General features: G+C 45.0%; 7 protein-coding genes across 8 annotated transcripts in view; 3 read left to right on the top strand and 4 right to left on the bottom strand.

Annotated features, from left to right (window-relative positions):
• Positions 1 to 5,805, bottom strand: part of LOC132261735 (ataxin-1) — a 32,929-nt gene extending 27,124 nt beyond the window's left edge. For both annotated transcript variants that reach the window (XM_059760674.1, XM_059760673.1), the window contains exon 1: positions 5,632 to 5,805. The gene's annotated coding sequence lies outside the window, so the exon portion shown is untranslated. The remainder of the gene's footprint in view (positions 1 to 5,631) is intronic.
• A 106-nt stretch (positions 5,806 to 5,911) lies between these two features.
• On the top strand, positions 5,912 to 10,894 carry LOC132262098 (pyridoxal-dependent decarboxylase domain-containing protein 1). Its single transcript, XM_059761236.1, has 6 exons — positions 5,912 to 6,137; positions 6,227 to 7,120; positions 7,183 to 7,386; positions 7,458 to 7,526; positions 7,581 to 8,455; positions 8,513 to 10,894. The coding sequence occupies exons 1-6, from the start codon at positions 6,039 to 6,041 to the stop codon at positions 8,664 to 8,666; spliced, it is 2,295 nt and encodes a 764-aa protein (XP_059617219.1). The 5' UTR covers positions 5,912 to 6,038; the 3' UTR covers positions 8,667 to 10,894.
• A 456-nt stretch (positions 10,895 to 11,350) lies between these two features.
• Positions 11,351 to 13,861, bottom strand: LOC132262099 (protein tweety). The gene is made up of 5 exons (XM_059761237.1): positions 13,585 to 13,861; positions 13,238 to 13,510; positions 11,965 to 12,833; positions 11,801 to 11,899; positions 11,351 to 11,715 (listed from the first exon to the last, which is right to left on the bottom strand). Exons 1-5 carry the CDS (start codon positions 13,723 to 13,725, stop codon positions 11,475 to 11,477), a joined length of 1,623 nt encoding a protein of 540 aa, XP_059617220.1. The 5' UTR covers positions 13,726 to 13,861; the 3' UTR covers positions 11,351 to 11,474.
• Positions 13,862 to 14,064: 203 nt separating this feature from the next.
• On the bottom strand, positions 14,065 to 15,360 carry LOC132261875 (immunoglobulin-binding protein 1). Its single transcript, XM_059760893.1, has 2 exons — positions 15,058 to 15,360; positions 14,065 to 14,993 (listed from the first exon to the last, which is right to left on the bottom strand). Exons 1-2 carry the CDS (start codon positions 15,178 to 15,180, stop codon positions 14,070 to 14,072), a joined length of 1,047 nt encoding a protein of 348 aa, XP_059616876.1. The 5' UTR covers positions 15,181 to 15,360; the 3' UTR covers positions 14,065 to 14,069.
• A 171-nt stretch (positions 15,361 to 15,531) lies between these two features.
• On the top strand, positions 15,532 to 17,560 carry LOC132262100 (protein maelstrom homolog). The gene is made up of 3 exons (XM_059761238.1): positions 15,532 to 15,855; positions 15,919 to 16,990; positions 17,298 to 17,560. Exons 1-3 carry the CDS (start codon positions 15,733 to 15,735, stop codon positions 17,333 to 17,335), a joined length of 1,233 nt encoding a protein of 410 aa, XP_059617221.1. The 5' UTR covers positions 15,532 to 15,732; the 3' UTR covers positions 17,336 to 17,560.
• A 118-nt stretch (positions 17,561 to 17,678) lies between these two features.
• Positions 17,679 to 20,048, top strand: LOC132262255 (death domain-associated protein 6). Its single transcript, XM_059761465.1, has 5 exons — positions 17,679 to 18,133; positions 18,193 to 18,984; positions 19,099 to 19,327; positions 19,398 to 19,578; positions 19,657 to 20,048. Exons 1-5 carry the CDS (start codon positions 18,095 to 18,097, stop codon positions 19,889 to 19,891), a joined length of 1,476 nt encoding a protein of 491 aa, XP_059617448.1. The 5' UTR covers positions 17,679 to 18,094; the 3' UTR covers positions 19,892 to 20,048.
• Positions 19,895 to 25,759, bottom strand: LOC132262254 (general transcription factor 3C polypeptide 1). Its single transcript, XM_059761464.1, has 5 exons — positions 25,632 to 25,759; positions 25,406 to 25,578; positions 24,319 to 25,340; positions 20,075 to 24,261; positions 19,895 to 20,010 (listed from the first exon to the last, which is right to left on the bottom strand). The coding sequence occupies exons 1-5, from the start codon at positions 25,699 to 25,701 to the stop codon at positions 19,895 to 19,897; spliced, it is 5,568 nt and encodes a 1,855-aa protein (XP_059617447.1). The 5' UTR covers positions 25,702 to 25,759.
• Between the last annotated feature and the right edge of the window lie 140 nt (positions 25,760 to 25,899).

The raw sequence follows: 25,899 nt of genomic DNA on the forward strand, positions 1-25,899 counted from the left end.
AACATAATTGAACTTGAGGAATGTGGAGCCTTCAACTTTTTTCCACTGATCTTCTCTCTCTTCTCCTTCATGTTGGATATTTCTTCTGTCGGACACATACATACATGCAAAAGCTTGAATACTTTTCTCTCTGTGCTTGGATTTCTCATCTTCCCATCCCTCTTCCATCATCTGATTCACTGAATTCATCATTTAGTGCGTTTGCATGGAATTTTTGTATAGTATCCACTCATGGAGAATACAGCAGAAATACAAAGTGGAGAGAAAAAAAGAAAACAACTTCTCCATGTCGGCCTTTTTCACATTATCATCTCATTCTCTCTCTCTTTCTCTATCTCTCTCTCTCTCTCTCTCTCTCTCTCTATCTAACACCCATGCGACTGATCTCATGAAGGCACAGGCAGAAAACCATCACAGAATATAGTACAAGATTCGATGGTATTAAAGAAGTTAAAAGTGTAGAAAAAAATTACAAGTTGTGTGAGCCTCCAACCCACACTGGATGGATAAAAAGACGAGTGAATAAATAGAGGGTCCCTCTCTCTCTCTGAGTGTGTTTGCGCACCACAAGATAATACATAATAAAATGTTAGTAACAAAAAGAGCAAAGAGATCGTGTATGCGAGAGATTGTTGCGAGATGTTAAATGCCTGTAAAAATAGAGGAGACACCCAGAGAGTGTAAAAGGAAGGAAAAAAACGTGAATAAAACTAACCATGAACCTGACTCTTGGCTGCCTGATTAAGCCGCGCGCACTGTTGAATTCTGTCGTCACACCAGTGCGCGGCAGAGGAGCGCGATTGTGGAGAATTTCCTCCTCATCTGCCACCAAACCATTGAAGATGATCACCGTGCGATCACACAAACTTCCTCCTCGCGCAACTCTCAAAGGCGAGAATGCTGGCTGGAATGAAGTTCAAGGCGGCATTTTAGCAATGAAGAGACAATCTTCTTGTTGAACCACTTTATGATTGAACATCAATTCCTGGTATACAACCATACAGAAGGCCCCAATCACTGCATCTTATTCCCATCATTTCAGACGCGCATTTTTCTCATCATCATCATCGAGAGGCGCATTGGAGATGATCACAAAGTGTTCATCATACGCGCGGTACAACCTTGCAAATATTATCTAACAAGATCTTCCTGGTCTCTGGAGGATCACTTGGACAGAAATTCAAATTCTACAATCAAGTTATTCCACTTACTTTTTATGCATAAGCAAAGATATCTCTGTGGGAACGAATTATGAATTGGGATTTCATCGTATTTCTCTTTTAATTTAGACAAAACACTAATAGCTCGTTAATTTCGTATGAGTTGTCACATTTATCAATCTAAACAATTTTCTGCAATAAAATCATCCCGCCATTCTTAAAACACGGTTGAGTATCAGCACTACTAAGCACAAGAAATTTGCTTATTAAAAACCTTTTGTAAAATTGTTGAAAATGTGTTTAAGGGATGTTTAAATTAGTAGGCATGGAATAAAGAGCTAAATCTGACTGGGTAATAAATTGAGTTTTTAGTCTACCACAACTTTTCAAGGGAAAAAGACGCCAATCCTGTTTGTAATCCAATTAAGATTTGCAAACCTATATCAATAAATAGTTTTTAATTTAGAAACTGCGACATTTCATGCTTATAAACAGTGAGAATTCGCTTTGTGTGTGTTCGAGGCTTTACTCCAAGCGAAGTGCCTGGGAAAAGGAGCAATAGGAAATCCCTTCATCGTCCGACTGAAATGCGGTGTGCATGGTAAAATAAACTTTACGACTTCACTTTTATTATTTACACATCAGTTTACGCTTGGATGTTGATAAGAAAATTTGCTTGACGGTTACACAATACCATGCTCTGTCTACGATAGTTTCTCTGGGCGAAATTTTATGTGTCTCACACTTTATCTTCTCCCAAAATCACAAACTTCATAAAATACGTCTATTTTGCTCCTTCATCTCTCTCTTCATTTTCCCCCTGAAGGTCACTTTTTCACCGAATCCACTCTTCTGAGAGTCTCTTGAAGTGTATCAGTGTGAATGAATTTATCGCTGAGAGTTGAAAATTATTGCAGTTCTTTGGAATTTCAGTGAAAAAGAAAAAAAAAGACGAACGCAGAAGATTCTGAACAAATAGAAGAGTTGAACAGTTTGTGAAATAATGTGGCCATATTCTCACAGTCGAGATTTTCTTTCAGTGTCAGAAACTTTTACAACTCTTCTGGTGTGCTAAGGAGTGCCGCCAAACAGCCACAAAAAATACAACAAACCATCTTCAGCAAATATATTTATATATGTGTGCACAAGAAACTCCAAGAGAAGTCATTTTATCCATCAAAAAATCTTTTATCTTTACTCCGTCTTTGGCTTGTTTCATCCTCTTTCTTTTTTCTTTTATACTCTTCTCGGTTAAATATTATTTATTTATTTTACTACAAAAACCCACACACACTCTACATCTCACCTTCAAGACTTTCTTTGGCCACGAGATGTGTGTAAAATGCGTAAGTACCTACGCTTTTTCTCGTCTCTCTAGAGAGACTGTTGCTGGGAAATATGGCTTTCTTGCAGCACTCCTTCGAGACATCGTCACGCGTGGCGAATGGAGGGAAGTTAAAAAAAAGCAAGAAGAAAAGGATCATTTCACAGAGAAAATCCCCAACTCGTGCACTTCTATGAAAAGAGATTACATCGAGGAGTGTCTCATCAGAAGAATTATTTTAGGATAGATCAAAAAGAGGCAAATCTTGAGAAAAATATCCCCGGCAGATTCTTAGAAAGGTAAATAATCGAGTTTTCAACCACAACACAAGTGGATTTCATGGGATAGAATAAAGGTCTGTAATTTTACATGCTTTAGTGTTATTATTTGAATTTTGACCTGAATCAAATTGAGTGTATTCGAATTCAGATACAGTTTAGTGAGCTTGTATAGAATTTTGGAAATGAAGTTGAATAATGTGGAGCTAGGAATAGCTTTAATTAGAAGTATTCTTCAGTAAAATAAGCGTTTATCAAAGGCTAAGTCAATTTCGTTCAATCTGCAGCAATTCCTACTGTTGATTTTGAGAAATTTCACGACTCATGCCAAACAGTGATCGAACAGCATTGAAGAGAATCACTGCAAAAAGTCTGAATAAACTTGCATTTATTCGTGTCTAAGCGATATATTGGAGTTGAAGGCGAAGAGAAGATGGCAACCAGTCCAAGATCGAGGCCTGTGTGAAGTGTTTCATGTGACTCATTGTGCGGCCAAGAAGGCGAACCGAAGGCTCGGGGGTCTGCCGAGGGGGGCCTAGACTGGAATTAATGCCTGGAATGGAAGTCCAGCCACACATCACACAGCATAATGACACAAGAGCATCTCGGTCGCGTATACGAGTTTGCTGGAGCGACGAAGAAGAATACCCCAGCGACAATCCACACGGTGTGAGCCCATATCGAGGGGAGCCGGACGCGCGGATGACACGGTGAAAAGAAGTGAGCAAAGAGGCAACGCGAGATAATAAGCTGCATTGGGGATTGTTTGGCGTTGTTACGTTCTTTCAAAGAGAGAGAGACGATCGCAGAGAATGAGGAGGTGCATCGCCGAGGAAAAAACACGATGTGCCGTGTATAATAAGGAAAAATGGAACAAACTGGCCACATACACATACTGCAGGAGATCCACAAGGCAGAAAAGAGTTGAGATCTTTCTCACAAGTGCAACGCAGTCAAACAACTGTATCAGGCGGAGTCGCGGGAGGGACGCGAAGCATCAGAGAATTCCTCTGTGCCGTACAACTCGTTCGATGATCATCAACTTTTTGGGCATTCTTCTTTCCTTCTCTCCCTGTCTGCACGCAGTCTCCACGGTTCACGGGATGATTTTCACACACACCCATTTCGACCGAGAAATTCAATTGCTCATTCAAAGAACCACTCTCCGCAGTATGAGAAGACTCACATGATCATCCGAAAAATTGGAATTGATGATGAGGCATTCCTGCACTTAAAATCCGGGTTATTTTTCACCACAAAATCTTTGCGAACTCCCCACAAAAACAACAAGAAAAAACCGCCGGTTGCCTATTGACATTCTAACGATTCTATCGAATTAAATATCATCGGCATGGAAACAAAAAGGCGATTTGACTTAAGAAAAAAATAGAGAGATTAATAGCTTTAAAATTTCGTATAAATCGACAGATTCTACACTGGAAAGCTACCTACACAAGATGCTTGTGTTGAAAAGAAATATTCCATAAAAGATAATTTATAGGTATTTCTTTTTGTTACCCTCAAAGGAATGTTAATTTCCCTCGCCTCATTATCAGGGCTGAACCGAAGATCGACTCTTTTCTGCCGACACATAGAAAAGCCAATATCGGAAAATAGGAAAAAGAATGAGAATTTTGGGATAGCATATCGCAGAAAACACACCACAAAAATAATTTCCGCTCATTACAAACCAGCCAAAGTATTCTGATATCCAATCTAACTTTTCTATTTATGTGCCTTTTAAAGACTGTCGTGATATTTTCCAGTCTCAGTCTTTCACAGGTTGAGCAAAGTGATTGGTTTTTCGCCTCTTTTCTAAACCTTCTAAATTCTATTTCGAATCTGATCTTTGACACACGTTTAAATGAATTTTTCGAACTCTCTTGGATATATTCAACACACATTCAGTCCAGTAGAGAATCCAGTGGAATGCAGATCATTATCTTTTTCCCAGAACCACAGGTTTGAATAGTGTTTCAGTTAAAACAGCCACGAGGAATCACTCCTTGTCCCCACGCGTGTTCACTGAACTGGAAAGAGCCCGAAATTTGCGCAAAAGGTCATCGAGTTCCAAAAATACGTGCAAAGATGAGCCAAAGATGAGAATAAAACTCGTGTTCTTGGTCAAATTTGTAAATTCGAATGGGAAAAAGGTTTTAGAGTGGCTCAAACAGAGATCTTTCAATAGTATTTCCCCATTAATTCATCCGATTGTTGTCTGAGGCAAAATCAATCCGCCCTGGCCTCATTTATTATTCCCAATTCATGGGTTGTTTTTTTTTCTCTCTTTTTGACAAAGGCCTGGCAATTTTGAGCTCATTCTCTCCATTCCTGCATCCCAGAGACGCTGAGAAAAGAAGCTGCATTGTGTGCCTGTGACTCGCCATTCAATACCCTTCGACGTCATGCAGAGCAGTCAAGTGGTTCTTGTCCTCTCGCCTCTTTGGATGCGTCAAGGCATCAAAGGAGCCCCTCGACAGGCACAGAGAAAGGACCCGAGAAAATAAACCTGATAGTAAAAGGGCAGAGAAAAGACACCCATTCGCTCCAGAGAGTGAACAATAGTGTCTCTATTTAGCAAAATACACACATTGTGTGACTTGCTGAGAATCGATTGATTGTGCTCCTTCTCGAAATCCTCAGAGGGGACGACTTTTTCCTGGAAACATCGCGGCAGGTTGTGAAAAAGGCGCCTATGATGGAATCTAACCTCAAAAAAGGTCCATTCTTCTGAAAGCATGTCTACTAAATACCGCGGCAAGAATTGACCTTTCCACAGCTCAAACGTGACAATAAGTACTCATGTGTCTCTTTTATGTGTACGAAATGCAAAGATAATGAATAATAATTGCTGTTCTATGATAATTACCTCAATGCTGCTTTTCGCAGAAGATTGATCGTTTAGAATTCAGTATTTACACTATTTTCATCACTCACTAACTATTCCCACTCACACCGAACACGTGAAAATTAAGAAAATTCTATTTCGGGGAGAGAAAAACTAATGAAAAGCGAAAAGATTGAGAGAAGAAATGTAAACACACCGGCAAGATGATCGATCAGCTGATTTCTGTGAAGTGTGGGCATTGTTCCCCCGCCAGTTTCGTTTAACGCCCAAAACGGGGCAAGATTGGCAGCACTGGGCAGATGAAATGTCAAAGTGCCACGAAAACGATTTGCAAGAAGAAAACTCCCAAAAATACCACAGTTTTTGAGTGGTTTTCTCGTGCAGAGGAGTATTGGTGTGATTGACAATTGCCGTGCATTTTCGAGACGATGGCAGAGCAAGATGTGACGAGTCTCCCGGAGCAACCACCGGCTGAGAAGAGTGAAGCCCAACAGACAGACCATGTCGCTGAGATTCCAGCATCGACGGTGAGATATTGTGTGGGAAAATAGGTCTCGGGGCGTGGGTAAAGTCTTGGATCCGAGTGAATGAACTGATAAGCCTCTCTGCCCAGCAGGTGCGAAGTGGCCTGGTTGAGTTGGAGAATCGTGCGACGCAGTTAATCCAGTCTATGGAAAACCTTAAGACGTCTCCGGAAGCCACAGGCGGCACTCCTGCGGCGCCGCAGACACCCGTGGCGGGCTTTCTGCCCCCCGAGAGACGGGATGCGGCTGAAATTGTTGCAGGTCTGGAAACGTTGATCTGCACAACAGACACAGACGTAGAGCCGGAGTACTCATTGCCACCCCTCAATGATGTCAGCCAATTGGCCCTAATTTCTCACAGTTTTGTGGCCTATCTCAGCCATCTACGGCGAAGTCAACTGCTGAGAGTCACTACGAAGATCGCTTCGGACACAAACAGATGGCTTTCCCACATCTTTCGCTTCAGCGACAGCTCCACGAGTTACCACAACGACAGCACTGAGTGTGTGCTGAGGGCTGTGCGACTGGCCATCGTTGCCCGATGTCCCGGATACCTGGAGGCGGGAATTCAAGCTCTGGCCAACCCCTGCATGTATGTGACTGAGAATAGTGGCCTCGTGGCACTGCAGTACGCTTGCCGGCAGCTGGGACTGCCGGCTGAGTGCATTCGTGTGGTGCCCAGCACTGCCGGTAGCATGGGCACAATGGATGTGGCTACTCTGCAGAGGCTCATTGCGACGGACGTGGCCAACAAGCGTGTGCCGCTGTTTGTGATTGCCAATGTGGGAGCTTCGGTTTGTGGCTTCGTGGATAATGTTCCGAAACTCTACGATGTCTGCCGGACGGCGAATGTGTGGCTTCACTGCCGAGGTCACTCTCTGGCCGCTCTGGCCACGGCTCAAGGAAGCGGAGATGTGCGTGAGCTCTGTGACTCCATGTCTCTAAGCCTGGGTAGTTGGCTGGCCGTGCCAAGTCTTCCTGTAGTGGTAATGCTTCCCAAACACACACTATTTGTTCAAGTAACTGATCTTCGACGATCTCTTTGCAGCTGCTGCATCGTCAAATCCAAAATGTGGCCTTGTCTGTGTTTGAATCCGATCCAATTGTGTCCAGACGACTCAATTCTCTCACCTTGTGGACAACTCTGCAAGCACTCGGCCGTGATTTGATTTCCGACAGAATCTTGATGGCTTTTGAATCCGTGCGAGTGGTTTATGAAATCCTCTCCAAGTGTGCAGGAGTGCGAATTTTGGTGAGTTTTCTTTGTTAATAGATTCAGAAATAAAAAGAAAACATTCGAATTGATGCGAAAATCATTTACAGAGCAAGAAACCAGGAGGAGATTCCGGAATATCCGTCGTGGATCTTGTTCATGAGCCTCTCAATGCTTCGGTAAGCAAGTATCTAATGAGAAATAGTCATTTGCTCACACAATTCTCTTTCCAGCTCTTATTTGAGATCTCCGTGAGTGTCGTGGTGTTTCAATTCCACCAGAAATCCCCGGAAACGGACACAGAGACCGCTGTTCAGGGTGAGCATGTAGAGAAATCTCGCTATCTGGATCGCATGAATGAATGGCTGGGCGAGATAATCCAGCGCGATTGTCCGGGAGTTGATCTTGAAATCATTGATCATGCTGTGTACGGTACTGCCATTCGCTTCTGTCCTTTCGAGATGAGTCTCGGGGAGGCTGTGCCCACGATTGAGTATCTGGAGCATTTTGCTGCCTGTCTGGACCTTCAGGTGGGCATCTTGAAGGCCACAGAGCGCCACAAGGTGACATTCCAGGAGATTGTGAAGCGCAGCGATGTGCTCAGACTCATCTCGTTGCCGGACTGGGCGGGACTTGGCGGCGTGCGCTTCGTGCCTGATGGCTGGGAGACTCTTCTCACGGACCAGGCAAAGACAGAATTGAACAAGCTCAATACTGACCTCGTGGAGGCGCTGAGGTCCACAGACAGCGCCTTTACGCTGGGTGAGGGCGAAGATGGACTGATTTGTGTGAAGCTGGGCATGGTGACGGAAGAGACGGATGTCGAGGAGTTGTTGGAGGTGGTGATTTCCGTGGGCAAGAGTGTCCAGGAGAACTCGAGGGTGCTGGACTCCATGTCGGAAATTGTAAAGAAGGGCATTGAGACTGTGACTGCGGATTTGCAGAGGGAGTCCGATGAGAAACTCTGGCAGGATGGGATTCTCAGGCATGTGCCGATTGTGGGAAGTGTTTTCAACTGGTGGTCACCGCCGCCTAAGGAGACTGGCATTAAGGGGCGCAGTCTCAACTTGACCCAGGGAGTCGTGGAGAGTACAGAAAACATCTACAAGTGAGATTACTTGTGCGCATAGGACACAACATTAGAGATTAATGCCTTGTATTTCAGGTATCACATGCAAATTGCTGGCGGTTCCATCCCAATTCCTGGCAATCGCAGCCCGCCAACGCCCATGGTGCAAACGTCAGTCAGTGCTGGACATTCCCGGAATGTTAGTCAGAGCAGTGGAACGTCCACGAACGTTCAAGAAGCTCAACACTAAGTGAGAGAATCTACAATTGGCAATTAACTAAAGAGAAAACATGATGAACTTATGCTAAACTTAGTATTTACGGCTATTCTTGTAGAAACTATTAAGAGAAATTCCTATATTGTTATTTTATCACTTTATTTACTCTTCCCAAATTCCTAAATTTTCTGCTTCTTAATTTACTATTTCTAAAAATGTGTTTCTTTTTATTCTCTCCATACGGAGAAAAAAAAATACTATTACCTTTATACTTGTAAAATTCGATTTAAAAAAATTGAAAGAGTTATTCTTTGATGATGCCCACAAAGTATGTAAAAAAAAACAGGTGAAATATTGCACAATATTGTGATGAGTATAAATTAAAAATGTTAGTTTTAAATCAGATATGATTTAGTTAAATTATAATAAATGTCAAAGAACTTTTATTGCACTATTTTTCTTTTATTATATTTGTTTAAATTTCTAATATATCTAGAAAACCTTTTATCTATTGCCTTTTTGGTTAAGTTTTCCCTCCATTTACGTTTCTCTTCTTTTTTTTGATAAATCTATGAACTCTAGTGTATTCTCTTTTTTATATCTCTTAATATTACAATCATAGTTTCTTCTCTATTTTATTCGTTATTGTGGCATTACAAAAAACCAGTGAAAAAGTATAAAATTGATTTAGGTAAAAAAGTATAAATAATAAGAAAGAGATCAATAATAAAAGTGGAGTGTGTTTTATATTAGTAGACAAAAAAATGAGCGAGTCTTATTCAGTTTCATGCGTATTTTCTTTATAGTCAAAATGAGATTCACGTCCTCACTTACTTTGCGAGTTATCTCTTTTTTAATTTACTGATTAATGAATTTGATTAGTTAATGAGAATTGTCTCCTCAACATCAAAGTCCTCTATAGCATTTTCTCATAAAGTCACCCTCCTTTGCTCACATTGATAATATCAATATTTTTGGGGATTATATTTTGGGGTTCAAAGAGGAACTCCTTGCCAACATTTTCTTCTTAATTCTTATACTTGAATATAAATATACATTAGACATTTAACTTCTTTTTTTCTTTTGCTTTTCAAGTACTTTTCCATCCACCTTTCTATCAAGGTATAAACTAATTTTCATTACAATAGTATTTCTCTCTGTCTCCCATACATATATTCCGTCTTTCTATACATTAAAATGTGTATATAAAGGATTGAGATCAAAAATTGTGACTAGAAAATTGAGTGTTTTCATTTTTAATCAATTTCTTTTCTTTAATATTGTGTATATATTCTTTGGTTCTTTTCATATTTCTCGCTATTTTTATTTATTGGCATTGTTAGTTATCAACTCTATTGCATTCTATGAGTATTTTCCACTTATTGTTTGTTTCATTCTCATAAAAAAGACGCTCGTGTGTAGAAAATCACTATAAAAATTCCTTTGAAATACGCTTCTTCATATCAACTATTTTATATCATTATCATCATCTTTGATAAAATCAGCTCTCACTAATAGAGGATCGTTTAAGATTATTACACATCTTCTTATGTCAAATGGATATTACAGAGATCGAACTATAATTTCTACACTATCTCAAATTTTCCTCTTCTTCTGTAAATATTCAACCAACAATTAAAGTTTATTTGAATCATCTAAAAAAAAAGTCGCAGCGACTGACGAAAATCATACTCTTTCTCCACTGTTTCATCACTTTTTCCAACATCGTAAATTTAGATCTAAAGTCGTTGTATTTCATCTGATGTTTGAGTGATTCTAACAAAAATTATTCTATTGTGTGTATTTTTTTTTTTTAGAAAAGATTTGGCACTATAATTCCCGATATTAAACTATTCTTTCTTATTGAGCTTGAGTTTAACTCCAATTTGGCGAATATTTATTATGTCTTATGAACAGTTGAAACAAAGAGTGTGATAGTCTTCAAGAACACTTGCATATTATTATTATAAATTTCTGGAAAAAAATTCAACAGCAATTTCTCTGTTGCTCCCTCACTGACAAAAACACAACAAAATCCTCCCGCACACAGTTCATCAGGTCCAACATTTCAAACCTTCACTGACTGCGGAAGTCACATTTCTTTTCCTATTTTTTTTTCATCCTTAGTAACTTCGACTCACCCTCGATATCTGGGCTTTTCCATCATATTACAAAAGAGTGACAATGATTGCACAATGAAAGATAGTACTTACAGCGATTGAGAATGAAGAAGAAATGGGGAAGAGGCCTGCAGCGACCCTTGCGTCTTTACAATTCAGTCACGGCGTAGTTTGACTCGTCATTGGGATTCATAGAGGTGGGCGTTGTGGTCGGCGGAACCACAACTACTGACTTACTCTCTGGGGGCGCTCCTTTGACCGCTACACCGCCCAACTCACTCGGCAGCGGCGAGAGAATCTTGGGCGGCGGAATGGCCTTTGCATTTGGTGGCATTTTAAGTGTTCGTTGTTGATTTCGCGCCGTGGAGACCTTCAACTCTTCAGCCGACAGCACTTGCTCATCGCCCTTGTGCGGAATCTCCGGCAAAGGGCAATTCAAAATAGCCGGCTTCATGATGCCGCCACCCTTGCCGTCGAAACGCCCTCCCTGGCGCATCGTTGAGCACTTGTAGATCTGCTTGTCACGCTCGTACATCGCACTGTCCATGGCGCTCGGAATGACGTCCTCTCGCGCCACTGGGCGTCTCATCGTGGCCATAGAGCCCACGGCGAGCGGTTGCTGCTGTGTCTGGATCTTCACCTGATGCCCATCCGAGTAGTGATGATGATGGTGGTGAGCGTGAGACGAGTTGCCGTGCGGGTCGCCACAGGCGGCTGAATTTCAGTAGAAGTCGTTTGCCTCCAGCGTTTTGCACTGCTTGCTGAGCGTCGCGTACTTGCCATTATTGGGACCCGGCATATTGTGGCCAGGACTGTGGTTGTGCGACGGCAGACGACCCAGGGTGTGTGTGCCCATCGGGCGCATCGTGCCGTGGTGGGGATGCACATGTGGGTGAGCCATCATCTCATGATGCCTCTTCCCACCGTGGGCCAAAGTGTGAGATCCACTGATGGCTGGTGGTCTGGAAAATTGGAAGAGAAAAATTAGACATAAAGAAAAATTTAATATTTCACCGACAGACTATGAATAAATGATGTCCAACTCACCCATTATGGTTGCGAGGCAGTGTTCTGGCCATAGTTTGATGATTCTGTTGCGGCTGGTGGGAAATGTAGGAGGGTTCCTCCACTTGGGAATAATCATTTCTACAAAATGAGACAGAACACACGTGTCAGTGGCAATAAAAGCGAGGCGAGTCCAATTCTTTTACCTCTTGCGAATGTAGATCCAAGTATGAGAATCCACCCAAACCATAACTGTTAGCAGAATTGCAGCGATAAAGCTGGCAATGAGCATTAGCACTAATCCCATGAGGCCATCATCGCACAACCCGCGTGCTGCCGTGAGATAATTGTAGTGAATCGCCTTGCAGTCCACGAGGGCGGTGAGTTGAGTGAGAAGTCGCTCACTCAGATTCAAGTCCGCCGTCACAGCGCCCAACTTTGGCTGCAATCCGGCCGATTTAAACAGAACCAGAGACACCTTGGACACAGTCGACATGGCAGTGCGGGCGTTGTTGATGGAGTTCTGGGATTCCCGCAGACGTTGCGTGAAGGGATTCGAGCGCACACTCTCGCACTGAGTGTAGTACAGCAAAACATCTGTGGGCATCTCGTGAGGAGCTTCCGAGGCGAGATACTCTGCCGGATCGATGCACAAATCACCCACAGCCACGGACGTGGACAGGTAGAGTCCGGACATGAGCCAGGAGCCCGTCACGGCCAACAATCCGCACACACTAAAGAGAATTAGAGCGCAGCGCGAGTGTCTGGCAACGCCCACAAGAAGCACAGCGCAGAGCACGAGCAGGAGCGCCAGGATGGCCACAGTGCCCGGCCACCGGATCAACTCCCACTGGTCGCCCTTATTCAGGAAGTGCGACATCACAATCCCCATCAGTGGGCGACGAATGTCTCCGGCGGCATTGATGGCGATGGTCACGTTTCCCTGCACCACGTTCAGCGCCAGGATGAGTTGCGAGAGAGCCGTTTGATTGGACGCCGGCTGGTCAAAGATATCCGCCAACTCCACTAGCTGAGGCCTTATCTTCATCGCCAAAGTGTTCTCCAGAATGTGGGTCTGCAGAGATATATGACATTTGATCAGCCATCGATGGGACTGAGATAGATTTCTTAACGTCCTTGCAGAGGACCGGTCGTATAAAAGGCAGGATGATAATAACTTAGTAATCGATTCTCTTCACTTTTGAGTTCATTAAACTTTCATACAATGGATATTGCTGTTATTAATCACAACTTGAGGAGATGTGAGGAATGTAAGAAAAATCATCTCTGCATTATCTTGTCGAGTATTATATTGCTCTTATTTTAAATTTCAGAGTTTGCAGAGTGAGTCATCATATCCTCGAAACATGATTCATTCCAGTCACAAATCCTCGTCATAAAATTTCAGAGGTCAGATTCGATTTGAAGCTGAGATTTCGCTCAGAAATCGATCTAAAGCTACTTTGCTTGAGTTCTCACCTGATTCCTCACGGAAGACACGATACTGTCCACCTTCCGGCCGGCCGTGAGTACCTCCAAGAGCCCATTGTGCAAGTCGTCGTTGCCGTAGAGCCCCAACCCGATTGCGCCGCAGCACAGCACAGTGACGATGGAGAGCGTGATCTTGAGGCTCTTGATGGAGTGTGCAGGACGCGGCTTCCGGTCGCAGCAACGCGTCATGAGGTAGAGCAGCAGCCCGAAGAGCGAGACGATCAGCAGAGCGGCTGGAACAGAGCCCAGAATCCCGAGACTCTGCAAAGGTGAGGCAAAGTGAAAATGAGCGTGGGTTCGACTCGGCCCCCCAGGGAGAAGAAGTCGCTTTGTACCTCCAAGTAGACGGCATCCGTTGGCCGGAACGTTGTGTTCGCGATACGATGGAAGGTGATGTTGTAGTGCGGAAGTTTGTGGAGCAGCTTGGCTATGATGGGCACTTCGTAGTGGCTATCGATGGGTTCAGACATCCCCATGATGGAGTCCGACGACGGCAACGGGAAGACAAATCAGCTGGAAACCACACGAAAACCACCCCCTGGGCAGTGTTTTCCACTTGTACACAATCTTAAGCACGCACTGGAACTCCTCTGAGCATTCTCCGGGCACCAGCTAGGCGGAAAAGTGGGGCATTTTACGAGATAAATTTTTTCGCAACGACACACCCTCAGCCCCTAAATTTACTGAGCAATGCAGCGCCTCTCGCGGGAAAGTCCACAATAGCGCTGTCAGCAGGGGAGTTTTTTGTGGTCTTTTTAAATCCCCCATTCAACCTCAATTCAAGCAATTCAAGATTTGATACAGGAGAACACTTTATTCTTCAACTTCTATTGTAGCGATTTCCATCGCCTCGGCGCACCTCATCCTTGAACTCATCCATCCTTCGCGCCCTCTCTAGATAATCCACATCGTCCGCATCCTGCAGTCTGTCGTTCTCGGCTGCTTCTTGCTCCTCTTCTTGCGCCAAGTCTTGCTCTGTCTTGTCCTGCAGACTCTTCTGACGTGGTTCTGCGCTGGCTTTTGTTGGATCTGGAAATATTCCCTCTGCCACGCGCTGATCATAGAAATCCTGCACAGTCATTGTCGGCAGACTCGGATAACCAGCGCCATAAATTGCCTGCTGAACGGCATCCCTCGTGATAATCACAGGCTTCAAGGGTGGCCCTCGCGGAGGAGGCTTGGAGTCATCCTTGCCGCCCATCTTGCTGCCATACTCTAGCATTTGCTTCTCCGTCGCTACACTGGCGAGGTCTTCCTCGCACTCCATCACACAAGATTTAAGCATCTTCACGTAAAACTCCTTCTGCTGCTCTTCGTCCAACTCTTCCCTCTCCATAGCCACCTTCAGCTCATTAATTCTGTCCTGGAGTTCTTTTTTCTGCCGATATTTCTGCACTTTTGCATTTCTCCCTTCCGCCATTCGCATCAGCATTGCGATCTCGCCAGCAGAGCCGTCGCCTCCATTCGAGGGCCTCGCTAGTGCCAAGGAGACTCCCTCCGCCAGCCCGTAATCCGAGCAGCGCTTCAAGAAATCTCTGTAGTACACTTCCGAAGCATCCACGATTTCCTTCCGATCGCCACCGCAGAGCTTCTGTGTTAGTTGAGCGAGGAAATAGGGCAGAAGTAGGTACTTCAGGTGGTTTGTGGGAATTTCCTCATATCGTTCATTCGAGCTGAACATCCCGATTGCACTGACCAGGCGAGTGGCATCCTCAAAGAGTTTCATGCATCTTTTGATTTCCATCTGAAAACACAGCAATTACGAATGATCACATCTGAAAATTGGTTGGTGGGCATTTAGGGTATACCTGAAACTCTGGGCTGTTGGTCGCATCGTTTCTCTTGTCCAAATTCTGTAGAGATTTGTGACCTTCCTTGAAAATATCATTCAAGGTTCGATCCAGGGTGACTTCTTCACCCAAAGTCGCCATTTAACACTGTTTTTCTCTCTTGTTTCTCAGAATTCCCCTCCCTCAACTAATCAGACCTAAGCTAGCAGCGACTTTTCAAGAATTAAAATAGAATTGAATGTATTTTGAGTGGTTTTCCTCTTCTATTTTGCAATTGTGAAAAATCACGTAAAAAATGCGTAATGATGCAGCTGTCAAAACAAAGCAAGATCCGGCGAATGATTTGTACTCAACGGTTCAAATAAGGATTTTTTATTGGATGAAGTTCCGTTCAGAATTTCTGTCATAATGTCTCCTTTCTTATCTTCCAACGCGGGCTTTCTTGCGTACCTTGTGTAGCCATTGCGTAATATTCTTAAGGAAGAACAAGAGGGAATACTCTACCATAGCGTAGATGTGATTGTCGATGATTTCGAAACTGTTCTCAAGACTGTTCGCGCGGCGTTCGCCTTCTCGCTCTCAGCGCGGTGCAGGGTGTAGCGGCCAGCAGGTAGTTCGCATTTTGACATCTTGTCGCGTCTTGTGCACATGCACTTTATCTTTGCCGGCTTCACAAACGGAAAAGTTTACTAAATGTCGAGCAAGAAGCGCCAACCGTTTTTCTTCTTCATGCTGGAGATTCAGAAGAAGAAGGCGGACAAAGGGATTCGGCTATCTATGCGAGAGATGCCAGAAATCGCATCGCCATTGTGGGCTGTAAGTAAACAAAGTCTCGTTGTCCGACAGATAACTTCCAGAACTCCCCAATTTTGCTTGCAGAACATGTCCAAGGCTGAGAAGCGGCCCTACGAGGAGAAGGCGAGGTACAGCAATGCCGAGGCGTCAGGCTCGGGGGGTCGCAAGACGTGCCACGGAGTGGACTACTCGCTCGTGGAGCAGGAGCAGCGACAGGCGGCAACGAAGGAGAAGAAGATGAAGGAGGCTGTGAGTTCCATGATCTCGAAGGCGTGCGTGAAAGGCATGCTTGGCTGTATGAAATTCTACGTGATTCACGTGAATTACTTCTGCGAATCTCGTGCCAATGGCAAGGTGAAATATTCCGCTGCTGAGCTGGCGATTTTGGAGTTCAGTCTGCAGGACGGCGTTGGCCGCGGCATGCACATGCTCATCAATCTGGACACCTTGCCGTACGGATTCACGTTCGAGGCTAAGCGCCACAGCAGTGAGACGCACGACTTGCCGCTGCCGCCTCAAACGGTGGGCAGCATCAAGATCCACGAGGCCGTGTCCGAAGTCATCAAGTTCATCGACTATGACAATGACAATTCCGGCATTATTTTCACATTCGACGATCATGTTTCCGTGGTGAGCAACATATTCGAGGAAGTGCTGAGCCAGCACAGCACCGATCTGTTGGGATATCTGCGCTTCTACTCTCTCTCGGAGCTGCTCTTCCATCTCAAGAAGGCCACATACAACTTCGCCACCAACCAAGAGCAGTCGCAGACCTTCGCTTCCGTCTTCCTGGCCGAGAGCTACCTCGAGCGCGGCACCTTTGACTACGCTGAGGGCATGGCGTGTGAGTATCATGAGGAAAACGACCGGGTTGTGCACTGCTCGCAAACGAAGGTCCGCGGCTGGGCGTACTCCATCATCCACAGCTGCGCTCCTGACCTCAACATCGATTTCGTGGAGGGCAAGCACGAGCCCCAGAATACCATGGCCGCGGGGAAGAGCACATTCTCGGATACTGCATCTGTGTTCAGCTATCCGGACACGGACGTGACGTCTGAAATCAACGTCTTCAATCCGAGCTGTATGTCCAGTAAGTCCTCCGTGGCCAGCACCGCGAGCACCATCGTACACACTGACGACTTCCTCGTTCTTCGCGGTGAGTTTACTTTTTTCATGCACTCTACCGTTTATTACCCTCAGTTTGAATATACAGGTGGATTTCTTACGTGTAAAAATTGAAGAAATAGGCAAGAATGCAATGTCACGAAATCGAATAACTAAGAATAGAAGACGGCTGATTGTGTTAAGAAAATGATGTGCTATAGTTTAACCTCTAGTCGAGATTATAGTCACCTATTGTTTATTCATAAATCGAAATTGAAGATTTTAAGGATATTCTTGGAAATGTAATCTACAAGTTAAGTGAAGTGATTTCTTATTTACTTTTTTTCTTTTATTTGCAGATTACAAGCGTGGAAAGGGCCGAGGAAATTTACTTTAATTTCAATACTTCATGTCATTTTGATTTCTTTCCCTTATCACGTTATGAATTCTTTCTTTTTTTAATTACACATTCTGCCACAGGCTTTTGTCTATGAGGCCAATAAGTCCTGAATTTACGCTGTGAACCTGTGAAGTGCCAAATGAATTAATTTCATACCTGAATAAGAGTTATTGATAAGCAATATAGAAATGAATTACAAATAAAATTTTTATTATAAAGAGAAGAAAAAGAAAATAAATAATTCGAATTCAACTTTAATTACGTTATTTTTCTACGCCTCAGTTTGCCTTGAGCGAACGGCTCCGCTGTGCTGTATCGAGGGTTTTCCTGTGAATTGCACTGGCTTTGTGTGCGTGTGTTTTGTTTAGGTGCCGTCACAGACTGGATAAATCACTTTTTGGGACAGAAAATGAGCTATTAAATGGCTCCTGTGGATTGTGAAAAGCTACTAAGCTTGTGAAGAGGAGTGTCACTGTGCGAGCCAGATAATTGCGCATTTAGATTGGCCTGGTGTCGTGCGTGCTGGTCACTGGAGAGCATCCTTCGGAAGCTAACCTGAAAAGTCCGTGCTGGGCGGTGTTTTAATTGCACTGAGCTGGCTTCTGGGGGCACTTGAGCCGCCCGAGGGGCCACAGAGTCGCCCTCGTGGTGTCTAAGGGCAAGATAAGGGGACAGTTTGTTGGACTTTGTGTTGGGAAGTGTTGATTTTCCGCGGATTTCTCGAAGCTATTTCCCGCTAAATTGATCATTCGACCAATGGATTCCATAATTGTATTGGACTCGTCAGATGATGAGGTGAGGAGCATCCAGAAGAGCTGGAGCGTGAGGTCACTAAGTTCGTCTGTGTTTTGCAGATGGAGCCTAAGCCGCCGATGCCGAAGAAGCAGAAACTGACGGCGACGATCCTTCCTACTCCTGTGAAGCCCATTTGTTCGGTCTCTCCGAAGATCATCATACAGACCATCACATCTTCAGCGGACTCCAGACCGAGGGTGAAGGAGATTCGCCGCATTACGCCCATAAAAATCGCTGAAAGGACGCCAGATAAGGAGAAAATCCGCCACTTTGGCGACGATGAAGAGTTCAGTCCGATCTCCTCGCCAATTTCCCGAGACGACAGGGAGAAGAGCGATCCCTCTGCAAGCACAGCAGCTCACGCCAAGCTAGATGCCTCAGAAGATGAGGATGCCGATGAGGTGCTGCCCATCAATCCCACATATCAAGAACTGCTGGACATCTGCCGGGAATCAGAGAACACGCCAGACATGGAGATGTTGATAGATAAGAAACTCATTCGCTACTATCGTGACGTCCATCCGGACTTTGTGAATTCCAAGAGCTTCTGCAAGACTGTGCGCAGTGTGATTGAGGACATCAAGGCAAATCCGGGGCTGGTGTACCTCAAGATCTCAAGCATCCTCGAGGAGCTGAACACCAGGCGCAAGAGTCGTGACATCGTGATGGTGAGTGATGAGCCCACGAGTTCGGTGAGTGAAAAGCGTCACGGGCAGATCAAGCGACTCAGCAAGGCGCTCTACTATCTGAAGAAACGCATCGCTCGTCTCGAGGAGACGGAAGTGGACTTCAACGATGACAGCCACTCAGCGCACATCCAAGCGGAACTGTACAAGAAGCGCGCTTGCCAGGTGAGTCAATAATTGTTTATTTGTTATTCACCAGCATAACTAATGTGTTGTGTGATTTGTAGTAGAGATTTATAGAGTATCTAAATATTTACACTTCATTTGCTCTCCTTGCAGATATACGAGAAGATTTGTGATTTGACTGGCGAAAGTAAAACAGCCCAGAGAGCCGTCCGCAAGCCGATCCGCTTCCAAGAGACGGACTATCCGGAATTCAACCGCGCCCTGCAGATGTTTGTCAACCGCACAAATGTCTTCCCCGACTCAATGGATGTGTACAAGTGTTTGGATCACTGCAACAAGCAATTTGGCTTCGGCCTCAGGAAGGATGAGCTAAAGAAGATCGGTAAGTGGCTGGCCATTTAGAAAGAATTTTTTTCTGTGGGAAGTTTTCGTTGACATTTCATCTCTTGCAGCTCAAGATGCATTCGTGAAGATCGGAAAGTTGCTACAGTGTCGAAGGAAGGCGGATCTGTACGAGACAGTGATGCATTTCACGGGATCCGAGAAGGATCCTGCGCTGGTGGACAAGGAATTAGAGGCGAAGTTGCAAGAGAACAAGAAGCATTATTCAAAAATCAATGAACTCATTGACAGGCAAGTTTGCTATTTTGCCTTTATTCATTGTGACTTTATTGATAGCGTCTCTGTTTTTATTTTCGGACATTCTAATAGTTTCGCCAAGAGACAGGAATCTGAGGCTAAGGTGAAGCAAGGCGATCCTGAGACATCATCTTCGGCTGTTTTGCCGAGTATTGATGAAGAAGGTGTAAAAGATGCGAGTTCAGGCGGAAAATCATCGCCCAATGGCTTCAATTTGGCTGAAAATGAGACAGTGAGGAGTGCCGTCGAAGACCCGGATGAGTGCATAATTGTGCTCGACTCATCTGATTATCCAAAGAATGACTAAGGTTTAGATAAAGTCACTAGTGTACTTCCGCTCACCGACAAATGCGGTGAATCGCGTGAAGGCATCCGGAAGGATCTCAACAATCGTACGATCGAATGGAGCTAATTTGTGAGCGTTTTCTGTAAATATAAGAGACATTTAATTTTATGGAAAATCAGACGGTGTTTTATAGTCGAAATTCACCTATCTTGGGCGCCTGATAGGTGCTCCTGAGTGTGCATTTAGATGCTCTTATTGTGCAGATCTCAATGCACTGGATCTCCTCGAGAATGTCCATGAGAAGCCTGAGTTGTGTTGGATGGATATAGGAGAACTTCTCTGCGATGTGACTGATGCTTATTCCGGGATTCTTGGACAGGTAGATCAGCACAGAGCCCATCCACTTGTCCAAGACGCGACGATTGAGTGTGCCATTGACGCGGATCCATGGATAAGGACGCATGAAGAAAATCTCACGCTCCTTGTGCTTGGACGGGCCACTGAGATCCTCTTCGCTACGCACGGAGATGCTGGCCGTTCTCCTGGACGATCTGGCGCGTTTCTTTGGAGGCTCTTCCGATGTGGACGCTCCAGTCTGAGCTTCTCTCTCCAGTCGTGTCACGTTGAATGACTTCACTACCCAGGGATGAGCATACTTCCAGAACACAAAACTGTACTCCACGATGCCCATCTTCAGGACGATGGCCTCTTGAATGAAAGTCTCCACGATCGTGGTCAGGAGAGTCGCATGGGACTCGCCAAAGCGACGTTCAAGAGCAACCATTGTGATCCCAAATTCCTGACATTCAATAATGTCATCTAATACACGACGAGCGCTCTTCTTCATGCCGCCTTCGAAGGAATCTAGGATTTCGTCAATTGATTTTGTGGGATTCTTAAGGATGCTGTGGTGGCGCACCTTATTTAACAAACTCTCCCGTCTGGCATCATCCATGTCCACAGCAGCTGTAGACTTGATCTCATATTGGAGTTTGATCTCCTTCAGTATCAGATAGTTGTCGAATCTCTTGCTCTTCTCACAGAAGTCGTCAATGTTGGAATTGGCACCGAGATCCTGACGAATTTGCCAGGTGTTGGGGATGAGATTATCAGTATCGTCCTCGCCGTCTGCCTGATAGAATTGCGTCAGCCACTTGGACAAGTCTTCGGATGTCTCATCCACGAGATCTCTCAAGATCTCTATGAGATTGACATTAATTCTGCGACACTTAATTTTTCCCAAATCCTTCACATCCCGTCTGTCAAGCTTTTCAGAGAGCTCAACAAAAGTCTCCAGAGTTTTTTCCAGCTGTTGCAAATCAGTTTGTGTGATATCGTCAAGACTATCGACAAAGTCTTGGGGATTGTCTTCGAGAAAGAGGCACTGAAAGGTGCATATTTCATCGAAAGACACTTCAGGGATGCTCTCAGTGGATTTCGCATGGCGCAGGAAGCAAAACAGGTGACTTTGAGGACTCTGCAGCTTCATCCACCGCTCAATTGAGAATTGCCTGAAGATGAAGGATTCATTGTCCTGGGCAAAGGCAACCTTCTTGTGTGTCTTCTGCTTCGTCGACAGCGTGTCATTGTCAAACTCCATGCTGGGCATGTTGCTCATGATGCCGTGGAAGCGCGAACTTATGCGCTCATAGGGTGCGTCAATGGAGTGATTGTTGCTGAACACGAGCAACTTCTTCGGCAACTCAAAGCTCACGTCGATGGTGCCCTGCGAGAGGAGTTCGGCAAACAAGAAACAACCACCGCTTATGCTCTCCTTGAGCTCAAAGCGATCTCCTCTGTTGCTCAGGAGTCCGTGGAGCTGCTGAAAGATGCCATAAGGCAGATGCAGGTGCAGTTGAAGATGATACAGTTGGGAGAGGTGATACGGGCCAGATTGCAGCGGAATGATCTTCTTACTTTTCGTCTTCGACGCAGACTTCCAGCATGTGATCAATTGGTCATTTCGAATGGCTTCCATTGCATTGGCGAGCAACTCGTTCGAATAGTTCTTGTACACTTCAAATAGTTGCAGGCTGTATGGAGACTTGTCCTTTGATGTGCACATGGAGCTGTGAAACAAGAGATAGATTGTGCACAATTGAATCTCGTTATTTGTCGTAGGATCTGCATAGCGTAGCTTAGGTTTCACAGGATTCGTCTCTTTGTACCACTGCCAGAACTCATCCAGAGTATCCGGCGTCCGGAGACTAACAGCCGTGAGACGTTGCGAATTGAGTCGATAGAACATCGAATTGAGAATGATGAAAAAATTAATCAAGTGGTGCTTGAGAGCTGATGCCAATTCCTCATCGTGATAGAATGTCTTCAACTTCTCCAGGAAGTTCTCACCGTACTTTCGGTTGATCATGTCATTCTGTCGCACTTCACACAAGCAGGACTCAACACTGGTCCTGGTGGCGAGGTTCTTCATCATGTATATAATCCGTCGACTGCACGCTTTGGAGGTCTTGTGGACTGAGTTCACGTGAAAGTGCAGAATGTCACGAATTGTCTGATTAGTCACGTATAAGTTCTTGCTCTTCCCCGTGAAGTACATCAGTGCAATGCGACAGAGAAGCAACACATTATCCTCCTCATCTGTCCATGTCACCCTCAAAGTCTTCATCATTGATATGGCCTTCCTGTCAATCTCATCATAGATCACTTTCCTGTTGCGCACTTGATTCTTCCTCGGAACTTTCCTCGTGTACTTCGTCTTGCGTCCTCGTCGCTCACGAACCATTGCCTTGTATGAGATAACACTGGGAATTCTGCGCATCACAGAAGACATCTTCATCTTCGGAATGACAATGTTCGACGTGGTGGATGGCTTTTGCACGGTCACTTTGCTCTTCTTCTTTCCCTTCCAACTGCTCTTCAGGTGAGCATGGAACACCGTATCCAGTCCTCCTGCACCGAGATGGTCACCCGGGATGATCCCAGTATCTCTTTCCAGCACTTCCAATGGTTGCCTAGGTGCTAATGTTGCCACCATGGCGGGCTTCGTGTGCACATACTCCACTGTGACTTCGCGACCCTCGAACCTCTTCCTGTAGCCCAGTCTCGTGGAGAAGCACACCATCATCAACTCCTCCCAGTACTTATCCACATCATTGAGGGTTGTAAAGTAATAAATTGTCATAGGATACTTCTTGTCTTCCACCTGCAAATAGCCAGGACTTGTAGATGAGGTGTCAATCACCGAAGCGTTCCTATTCACGTACACAAACAACGTGATGAGACTCTGCGTGAGTGTATTTCCCAATTGCAGGAGTCCCATGTAGCACAGCTTCTTCATTACATCGTGAATGTAAGACGTGTACACGCGGAACTGCATCAGATGCAGCCGAACCTCCTCTGGCAGCTGATTCAGCAGATAATTCCGCCGAATTGGATGCGCCAAGTACTCTCCAATGGGTGAGCTCTGAAGCGTGTTCGGGAACATCTTGATAATCAAGGTGAGCGGGAAGCGCATGAGAATGTCTTCAAACTTAATCCACCCCTTTGGATAATCCTTGTATTTCTTCAGCGGCGGAATGAACATCCTCCAGTCGTACTCCTGACAGTAAATCGGTGGCATATTGTCGGGCACGTCAACATTGGTGAATGGATAAGTTTCACGCCATTCCGTCAGCACAGCATTTTTGTCCAGGATATCATTCTCCATGGGCAATTCGTGCACAAGATAGAAGAGAAATTCATGAAGAAGTCGCAACCGGACAAACTTCGGAATGGCATTTCTGGTCATCGACATCTTCGGCTTTCCATCACTGGCACCAAGTTTGGCCGATTGGCGTCGCATCCTCTGCAGTAGCATCTGTGATTTCGCCCTCGAGATTGCGTCCAGCATTATGGGATGATCTCGATGCACGGAACTGTGACACGTAAACCAGAGCACTTTCACCGTTTCCTTCGCCTTCAATGTCACCTTGAAGATATTGATCCTGCCCGCGTACTTCAGTGTCGTGAGGATCTTCTCAAGTGTCTTCCGACACACCTTCTCTCGCTGTCCACGTCTCTTCTCGCGATCCACCACAATGTTGACAATTTGGTGGAGGTCCGTGAAGATAAGATTCTTTTCCACCATCTTCTCCAGCATCTCCATACGCTGCAACACCTTCACCGAGATTTGTCTGTTCGCATTCTCAGGCCTCTGTCGTGCGGATCTCTGCATGCGATCCATGTCTTCGATCTCCACGGAGATCTCATCGGAGTTGTCGTTCACATTGTGCAGGAGATGAAAGTAGAGATTCTCCTTGGGACCACTTATGTCATCGAAGTTGTCCTCTGGATCACCCGTGACCAGTTCATCGCCACTATTGCTGTCGTGTTTCTTCGTGAGCTCAGCCAGTCTGTCTTTGATGTCCATGTAGTATTTCGGAAGGATATACCTGAAAAGCAGAAGAAGCAGTTTAAATGGTTCCGAAAGGATTGAGTTGAAAACACACCTCATCATTCTCTGTCGCCCATGATCTTGTGTGTACATCTGCACCAGCCGCAGATTTTGCAAGTTCTTCATCAGTGCACGGCATTGAAGCTTAGTGAGATTCATCACTTTGCTCAGTTCTGTCTGTGAGATGCCTTTTTCGCCGCTCTTTTCCACTTCCCAGTACACCTGCCGCGTGAGAGGCACGTTGAAGAGACGCTGCGATACGCTGACTGGATTGAAGGTATCCTCTTCCACGTCCTGATCATCCTTCAGCCACAGCGAACTGACGTCGATGTTGGGATTTTTCAGTTGCATCACCCGGATGTTTTTCTCCTGCTTGCTTTTCAGCATATACTCGGCTTCCGTGGCGTTGGGGTAAATGTAGCGGTAGGGCACTTTGATGTCCGTCTCCACGTACCTGAGCAGCTCCTTGGACTTGAACATCCGCTTGGTGACAGTGAGGTTCTCGCTCTCCAGCATAGCCTTCAGCGTGTCATAGGGAGCCAGGCAATTTGGTCGAATCTTCAGGAATTCCACCATCTTCTCCACGGCGAGGCAGAAGCTGGACTTGTTCTCGCGATAGAAGCGCGGCAGATGGAGAAGATATGTCCGCAGGAGGCCCTGATTCGGAGTACAGCGGCAGTAGAGCTGCTGCGTGATGAGACCGAAGCGAACGAGCTTCTTCTTCATGTAGAAAATCGATTGAGGATCCTTTATGTAGCTCATGATGGCGGATGATCCGTTTGTAGTCTCTCCGCGGAATCTCGAGCGCCCCACCAGTTCCAGCATTCCGTACATCGTCACGGGCAAGTCTTTGGGCTTCTCCAAGTTGGCGGGAATGATGAGGGACTCTCTGTATGCCTGGCTGGCCACGAGAATAAAGGTGCTACCATACATTTCTTGAACCTCCCAGTAAGTCTTATCCCAAAGAGTTTCTCGTGCAATTAATAGTCTCTCATAGTAGAAATTGCAAATTCCCATCACTCCATCTTGATTAATGCCCTGACCATCCTTGAGTGTGTAGAAGTCATCAGTTTCTCCCTGAAAATAACAATAAAATCGAATTCAACCATTCCGATATCACAAGTCTCCCGGAAGATGCTCACAGTCGCTTCCATTTCTTCAACGTCAGTTCTATCGACGATTTTGATATTTTTCCTCGGCTCTGGAAGTTTGTAAAACTGTATGAAATCATGCTTGAGGATGTAGTTCCACGCCACAGTGTAGTAATTCGCATGATTATAGAAACAGCCTCTCTTCCCAAGGCGCCCCCAAAGAGCTAAAGAAGGAAGAATTTTATTTCACTTTCTACACTTTATTGCCGTGGAATACCTTCGAATGTGATGCCATCGAGTCCCTCAAGACCGATTTCTTCAAGAATTGCTAAACTTATAGCACTCATGACCGATTTATTAGTATTTTTAAAAGACTTTTTCCTTCATGAAATAAATGTAAACAATCACCACAAGTTATTGACATTTGACTTCATGTGAAGTTAGCTACAATACACAGGCGGGAAAAGTACACCAAAATCTAGTACTTCACGCATAAAATGCGCCAAATACGTTTTAAAAACGATATTAAAAGTGCAATACTTATC

This window comes from Phlebotomus argentipes, unplaced genomic scaffold, assembly GCF_947086385.1.
Source record: "Phlebotomus argentipes unplaced genomic scaffold, Phlebotomus argentipes genome assembly contig_15, whole genome shotgun sequence".
Classification (NCBI taxonomy): domain Eukaryota; kingdom Metazoa; phylum Arthropoda; class Insecta; order Diptera; family Psychodidae; genus Phlebotomus; species Phlebotomus argentipes.